The sequence below is a fragment of the Zingiber officinale genome, chromosome 11B (genome assembly GCF_018446385.1).
Source record: "Zingiber officinale cultivar Zhangliang chromosome 11B, Zo_v1.1, whole genome shotgun sequence".
Lineage (NCBI taxonomy): Eukaryota > Viridiplantae > Streptophyta > Magnoliopsida > Zingiberales > Zingiberaceae > Zingiber > Zingiber officinale.
In genome coordinates this window covers 29,846,728-29,855,098 of record NC_056007.1, presented here as the reverse complement: position 1 = coordinate 29,855,098, position 8,371 = coordinate 29,846,728, and the positions used below count along the sequence as shown (strand labels likewise).

The 8,371-nt window shown below is 35.1% G+C and overlaps 1 protein-coding gene across 1 annotated transcript; it reads right to left on the bottom strand.

The window, feature by feature from the left end:
* Positions 1–6,360: 6,360 nt before the first annotated feature.
* Positions 6,361–6,768, bottom strand: LOC122033664 (zinc finger AN1 domain-containing stress-associated protein 15-like). The gene has a single exon (XM_042592753.1). It carries the CDS (start codon positions 6,766–6,768, stop codon positions 6,361–6,363), a length of 408 nt encoding a protein of 135 aa, XP_042448687.1.
* Positions 6,769–8,371: the final 1,603 nt, after the last annotated feature.

Below are 8,371 nucleotides of genomic sequence, written 5' to 3'. Positions count from 1 at the left end.
AATTCAGTGTCAGAGACTCAGTATTCCTCAAGGTAGCTCCTATGAAAGGAGTAATGAGGTTTGGTAAGAAGGGAAAGCTAAGCCCACGCTATGTGGGACCATATCAAGTTCTGAAAAGAATTGGCAAGGTAGCTTACGAAATAGAGCTGCCGCAGGAGATGTCGGCCATCCACAACATGTTCCACGTTTCAATGCTAAAGAAATGTATTCCGAGTACGGACCAAGTGATCAAACCATAGACAGTACAAGTGCAAGAGGACCTAAGTTATAAGAGCTAACCAGTTCAGATATTAGATCGAGATATCAAAAGACTTAGGAACAAAAAGGTACCCCTAGTAAAGGTCCTGTGGTAAAATCAACGGTTCGAAGAAGCCACTTGGGAACGAGAAGACGATATGAAACGAAGGTATCCGGAGCTATTTTAAGTTCGAGGATGAACTTTCTATGAGGTATGGGGTACTGTAACACCCACAAAATAATAAGCTATACTTATGGGTATTTTTCTTTTAGAATAAAAGGGAAATGGAAATAGAACTAAAAAGAAATAAAAAGAAAGAGAGGTTAAGGTTTGAACCTTGAACCTCCCACAAATGATAAAGTTAAATTAGTGTATAATAACCACTAGAATCATGAATGACACATGAATAGCAAGGAATAGAAATTATAGATAAAGATAAAGAGTATGATTAAATAAGGGAACAAGAGAAAGACAAGTGGCTTTCCTCCTCTTTCTCTTGGTTAAGAAAAGAATCAAGCAAAAGACAAGTTGCCTTTCTTCCTTCTTTTCTCTATTTTCATGGGAATTAAGAGGGTGAGAGAGTAGAGGAGTGAAGGGATGAATTGGGACATGTTTCATCCTCATTAAGAATAAATAAGAATGAGAAGAGAAAGGGGAGAAAGTTTGGCTACTTCTTCCTCCTTCTTCTTCCTCCTCCTTCTTTTTCTTTCTTCCTCCTCCACCGAGACCTAAACCTCTCCCTCTCTCATTTCCGAAAATCTAAGCTAAGGTTTTTCTTGCTAAGAAAACTAATTCACAAGAAGGAGTCCTCAAGATCTATTCCTTACAAGCAAGAGAAGAAAAGAGAGAACTAGGAGGAGAAGTTTCTTCTTCCTCTTCACAGGGTACCATCTTCCTTAGGAAAAATAAGCAAGAGGATGTAAGTATCCCCTCACCTGTGGTACAAGTTGTTTATGTGTTTTCCATGAGGTTAGAATGCATAAAAAACTTAATGTCACTTCTTGAAACTTTCGGCCAAGACTTGAATAAAAGATTTAGAGAAGTTTGAGACCTAACTAAGCATGCTCACTATGTTCTTATGATATGTACCCTAGTATAGGAGTTAGTTAATGTTTTTTTTATGCTTTTATGCTTAACTAAAACTTAGATCCATGCTCTTGAACTTTCGGCCAAAGTGTGAATAAAAGATTAGGAAGCTTAAGACCTAAACTCAACATGTTTACTAAGTCCTTATGATATGTACCCTATGATAAGAGATTTGTTTGGTGTTCTTATGCTTGTATGTAGCTTAAAACCTAAATTCATGCTCATGAAGTGTTCGTCCATGATAGAAGTAATTGACTAGGAGAGTTTAAAAATTTAGTTTACCATGATCATGACTTGCTTATTAATATGTTATGAAGAGTACTTAGTGTTTTCACACTTGTATGTTGATTGGAACCTAAATGCATGCCACCTTAGGGAATTAGGGTTTTGGCAATGATAGAAATGAAGACCTAGGAGTGTTTAAAAATTTATGCTATCATGCTCATGACTTTCCTTATAAAAAGGTAGGAAGATTTCTTAGGGTTTCATGCTTGTATGTTGTTTGGAACCTTGATGTATTACACCTTTGGGCTTCGCCCATGATGAGAATTAAGACCTAGGAGAGCTTAAAATTTACTCTAACATGCTCATGACTCTTCTTATGATATGATCACTACAACAAAAACTGCAAACGACAACGGATATTATCCGTTGTCGTAGGGTCAAAAAACCGTTGTAACTGAGGGTGTTGTAGAATGTATTGCCCTACGACAACGGTTTTGAATCCGTTGTCTTTGTAGACATTTGATAACGATTTTTATCCATTGTTGTTTATATGCCCAAAATTTGGCTACGAAGGATATGACAACGTTTTAAAACCGTTGTGGTAAATAATTTCAACAACAGAAATAAACCGTTGTGGTAAACATTTTTTATAACAAATATAAACTATAGTGGTAGATAATATTTGACACGTTTTTTTCTTTTACAACAGTTTTAATATATTTTACAACAGATAAAATCATTGTCTTTTATCACTTTTTACAAAAATATTTCGTTGTAGTTTACCTAGTTTTTACAACATTTTTAACTGTTGTCTTTAATGTTCATTAATACCAAACAACCAATCTTATTTTACTATAAGCAAACCACCAATACAAAACTAAATATTTACTACATTAAATCCAAAATAAACATCCATATATAATTCATCTTGTAGCCACATATACAAAAATATACAAAATGAGTTGTTACTCATCAAAATACACATGTTTTCCATTACTCTCCATATACATTAAATCACATGTTTTCCATTTTTTTTTCTCCATATGGCTTTTAATTTACAAATTAGCAAGGCAAGCTACATCCTAACAAAGCTCACTTCTTGTATCAAAAAAACTCAAGCCTCACGAATTGCCCGACCTGCAAGAGAAAATTTTAACAAAACTTATCAAATTCCATAATTCCAAAAGGAGAATGTAATTAACCAATCTGTAGTGCATAGAAGGCAAAAACAAACCAAATGAAGGAAACAAAAAGAGGTGTTTATTAGAGAATAACAGTACATGGAATCTACTAGGAGCAGTGATACCTAGCTTAGCATAATTTACTAAATAATTAGCACTGCATACAGCTAACATTATTTAAGTGAACTATCATCCAAGATCAATAGAATCCATGCAAAGCGCATTACATCCATTAACATCTTGAAACAAAATATTCATGTAATTTTCTTTGCCATTTTCCAGACTACATTACCTTTGAGACCTGGTAGGCACAATATGCTTTTCCATTTTACAAGTAACAAGTTGCCAGGAGCTGTAAATTGATCTGCAATAAACAAACCCATCACAAAAGCATAAGTGAAAGTAAAAAACATGGGTTCAAAATCTTCCAATTAAAACTTGAACCAAAAGAATTGGATCATCATGATGAGTTATGGTAGGGTGAATTGTTTGTAGAGCTAAAAACAATTCCACAAATTCCTCAAAATAGAAATCACATACGCACAGCTTTGATAATTACATAGGACACCTAAAAGAACCAAAGTGTCAATCAAATAAGTGTAGATTAAGAGCTATAACATTCACTACATTCCAGCTGGAAAAATAGATTTTTCATTCCCATTTCATCAATACAAAGAGAAAATCTAACAAATTTAGCTGGAATGCATGTGCAATTCACGAGTAATTTACACTGCTCGTCCAAGCAAAAGTATATAGAGCAAACTATTAAGAAATCAAACTGCAGTATATAGATGTTTTGTATATCAATATACTATGGATCATACACGAAATGCCTTTACAAGCTCTTCATTTCATTATTCTCAAGCAATCACTAACATGCATATAGATTAACATAGTTGTGCTTGATGAAACATCATAATTGTCATTCGCGATGATACTTGCAAGGTCCAACAAGATGGAAGTAGGAAATAAAAATTTGTCATCAACAATGAATTTCGAATGTACTTTTGCCACAGTAGTATTATACTCAAGGAGTCATCAACAAAGTATGTAGTTCAACATAGTAAAAATTTAAATGTGATTGTAAAAATAAAAATAAATAAATTATAGGAGGAAAAATAAGATTAAGTCATGGCATATAGACGAAAACCATAAGGAGAGTACAAACAAGAAATTTGTAGAGCAACTCATAAGATACAAAAGGTCATCATCTAACAATTCACAAAGAGATAACTTCCACATTGTCAGTCCTTGCATAATTCGGAAACAACTAAATAAGCTACTCACACAACCCAGCCATTATTAATTTTGGACCACAAAGAGAGGCAATAAATAAGGGAAATGTCAGCTAATTCTGCTCATGGTAGAAATGCAAGACTAAAGTATTGAGCAAAGGAGATAGCTAGCTGTGAATAAACAAATTATTAGCAGTAAGGAATCAAAATCAATAAGTCATGGAGTCACAAACAAAGTGTTCAACCATCTTTTGAAGTCTAGTAATTTATACCTAGTAATGAATATAGTCTAGTACGCAATCCGCCCATTCAGATCGCACTTCGTCGATTTCTTCGTTGGAGTAAATTGTTTTCTTGAACTGTTAACAAACCCAGATTAATTTAGTAAAAAAAAATCAGTAATGAAGAAGCAAAGTCAAATAAAATAAATTATTTGAGAAAATTGAGAATATGTCAAATATTACCATTGAGATAAGTGAATCCTTCGCGCTGGTAATATTTCCTTCAATAATTTCTCTCCTAAATTTCATCACATAAAATTCTCTAGCTTTCATCGTGGAAATTATATAAAAAAAACATTAAAAAGTAATTTGGCACTTGGGCCATAACTAGGCCTATTGGGTCTAATAGATGGCTCAATCCATCTTTTATATATTTCATTTATTTTATCAACAATTTATCAATTCAGGCACTTAACTTTAAGAAATACTCAAACAGTGCACCTAATTTCCATATTTATTAAAAAGCACACTTAATTTTCAAAATTCCCTTTAACCCATTACAGCCGTAAACCAAAGTAAACAAATTTAATTTTCTTACTTGAAGTAAACCGAACCAAGGCAAAAAAAAAAAAATTAATTATTTTATCAATCACTTTCATCTAAAAGTCATTAATGATCCTAAAAATAATTATAAATGCGACCCTAAAAATTTTATATTCACGTCATATTAACACTGTTACACTCGTAGTGATACCCTCAATCTATCCATTTTTTTCCTTCAAAATTTTGTGTCTTTTAAGTTCACTAAGTTTTGACCAAAAAGTCATATATGACCTTAAAAAGCTCATATTTATTTTAAATTTACACCATTGCACTCCTAGTGGTCTCGTGGACCCATCTATATATAAAGAAATGAGGCTTCTTTTGTGCTAATAATGAGTAGATAGTGTGGTGCCCGAATGAGTAGGAAATTTACCTCATTTTTCATCACTACCTAATGTGCAGGCCAAGCAATACGGGTCCCTATAACGTCACCAATAGTATCACATTCATCACATAAAATCCTCATTTGGGCTTGGATCAAAAGGGAACAAAGAGAGCATTGGTGTGGGGTTGTGAGCTTTCTCTACTAACCATTGAGCTAAGTTACCAATTGATAGCACTGAGGGGTAATCTGGAGATCACTGACACAATGAAGGATTTCTTATACTTGGGGGGTTTTGGAGTTTGGTAGTAGCCCTACTATCCCAACTAAAATTTAACTGCTCCAAAAATGAAAGAGATGAAACAATTATACATGGCACGTACCACATCCATTAGTAGCAGTTAGTAGTTGGTCAGAATGATTGGAGTTTGTCCTCAAGGTCACAATATCACCAGTGGAGTCTATTCTGTAAATGAGACTACTATTAGCCACATTTTAGAAATGAACAACAATATTTCCTGCATTTTATAACCGATTGTTGATTGTCAGAGTGAAACTACAGTGTGTATTGAAAAGAAAGGCTATATGATGAATTACTTTCATTGGCAAGACCATTGATGTAGGTTTGCGTTATGCTTTACAACTTGGACAATAGATCTTTCGATGTACTATTTGGGTTGGAGATATTCATCCAACTTTTGCTCATTAGATAAGATGTTGATGATTGGTTTTATTGAAGCAACTCAAGGTGGAAAACATGCACATTAGATTGGGATGAGCTTGAAATGGTGGAAGTTTATCAACCTTAACATCATCTCCACTCAGATAAAGACCAACCATGGATCAGCTCAGTGTAGTAGCATTAGGTCTTCAATCTCAAATTCAACAGTAGGAAAATAAAAAAAGACCCCTTCAAACTGCAGCTTCCCCTCTCTTTTTTGTTGCACGTAATCATCCTGAAATGCCCAAACAAACAAAATAGTTACTAACAACAAAATTAGTCAATAAAAAATAACTATTCTTTCATGTATCACATACAATCATTTTTGTTGTCATTTTGAGAAAAAAAATAGTAGGTGCTTTCATGTATCTCAAGCACCCGTGGGTCCGTGTATCTGATGACACATATAAAGTTGGACAAATCTCTAAAAAAAATTCAGAGACAATGCAATTCAATCAGACTGCAAGATGAAGTAGCTAGACCCAGTTAACTTCAAGAAATGTTGAGTAAAAGCAGGAAAAGAAACGCTCATATTTTAATGATCTTCGCAGCTCTTATGAGAGGATTGGCCTTGGTGATTTGTTCTCTTCCAGCCGCCTTATAATTGAATGAGCAGTCATGGGAATCGGAGTACCGGTGAAGTTTGCAGAAGAGATCACCGCAGTGGCACCGGAAGTCGGTCAAGCCCACCCTTTTCATGCAGATCAAGCAACGCTTAATGGACTGAATGGTCGGGGATGGACGACAGTCTTCCTCGGTCTTCGACGGGCAGGAAATCGGAACAGTAGGTGCCTGGAATCTCTCAGGCCTCTTCGGAGCTTCAAATCCTAGAGGGGAAAGCTGCGGCAAAATAGAAGGGGAAGAGGAAGAAGAAGAGGAAGAAGGTTTGAGAATCTCCGCTTCGTCCTTGTTAAGATCACACCTTTCCCCTGCCATCTATTTCAATTTCGGGACCAAATCGAAACAAAAATCAACAAAATCTTTTGATTAATTCAACGAAAAAGAAACCATCTTTGCAAGGGTAACAAACAGACTCAACAAGTAGGGAAATGATGAGATTGACGAGCTGAAATAGAACAAATCTGAGATTTTTCTCCGGGAAATCGGAAAAATAAAAAAAAACTATACTTGGGGCACAAATAAATCGATAGACGGCGGGCGGCTTTGTACGATCAAAGGGCCTCGTCGAGCTCAGAAATCCGCTCACCAAGAAATGAGAGGAGAGCACACCGCACGTCGTGGAGGAAGATCCAGCGGAGGCGGACGGTCGGTCGACAAGATGGCGTGAAGAGATTGTATGAGGAGAGGGAAAGAAATATGGCTAGGGTTCGGGAATGCGAAGGGGAAGACACGGCGCTGAAAAGATATTCAGAGAGAGGGAAAGCAAAAACTGTGTGCGAGGGGAAAAAAACCAAAGTCAAATACAACAGTTTTATCAAAACTGTTGTTGTAACCCCTAAAAATGCGGATAAAGACAACGGTTTATAAAACCGTTGTACAAAGTGTTGTCATTTTAAAAAGAAGTCTCTCAATGACAACAGTTTTCACAAAACCGTTGTCTTTTATATTTAATGGGGAGTTCAAAGACAACGGTTTTGGCAAAAACCGTTATCTTTGAGCAAATACGCAACACTTTCTCTTAAAACCGTTGTCGTAGGGGTGTTGTCTTTTAACATTTTTGTTGTAGTGGATATAAAGCTAACCTAGGGTTATCATGTTTGAATGTTGCTTGAAATCTAGATACATGTCTCCTTATGTTTCGGCCATGATGAATTTTAGGGTCCAAAGAAGCTCAAAATTTAATCTAGCATGCTCATGAATTCCCTTATGATATGATATGATATGAAGTTAGCTTGATATTCTTATTCTGGTATGTTGTTTAGAACTTAGTTTTCATGCCCCTAAGTTTCGGACATAACCAAGTTAAAAGACCTAGGGAGCTTAGAACCTAAACCAAACATGCTTATTATGTTCTTAATGATTTATGATGTGAAATTCGTTTAGGGTTCACATGCTTTTATGTTGTGTATAACCTAGAACTAGGCATGGTAACTTTCGGCCATAACAAGACCAAGGACCTAGAAAGCTTAGAACCTAAACCAAATATGCTCATTATGTTCTTAATGATTTATGATATGAAATTGGTTTAGGGTTCACATGATTTTATGTTGTTTAAAACCTAGGGCTAGGCTTGGAACTTTCGGCCACTACATGGAATTAGGGTTAGAGACCCAATTATGATTTTACTAGGTGTTTCACATGCTACGATATGAATGAAGAGATGCTAGTTAAGGTTTTCCATGCATGATTATGTTTCCTATGATGCACTATATGCTCACTTATGTATGCTTATGAACCATGCATGATAATGACTTTTATGATGTGATTTATGCTCAAGTATGTATGCTGATGATATGACAAGTAATATGCTCATTGTATGTTTATGAATCAGGCATTATGATGAATCTTATGATGTGATTTATGCTCAATTATGCATGCTTTATGATATGACAAGTAATATGCTCATTTATGTATGTTT

What these genes read in the sequence shown, in the direction of transcription:
- LOC122033664 (XM_042592753.1), bottom strand. Translation starts at nt 6,768, where the DNA reads ATGGCAGGGGAAAGGTGTGATCTTAACAAGGACGAAGCGGAGATTCTC.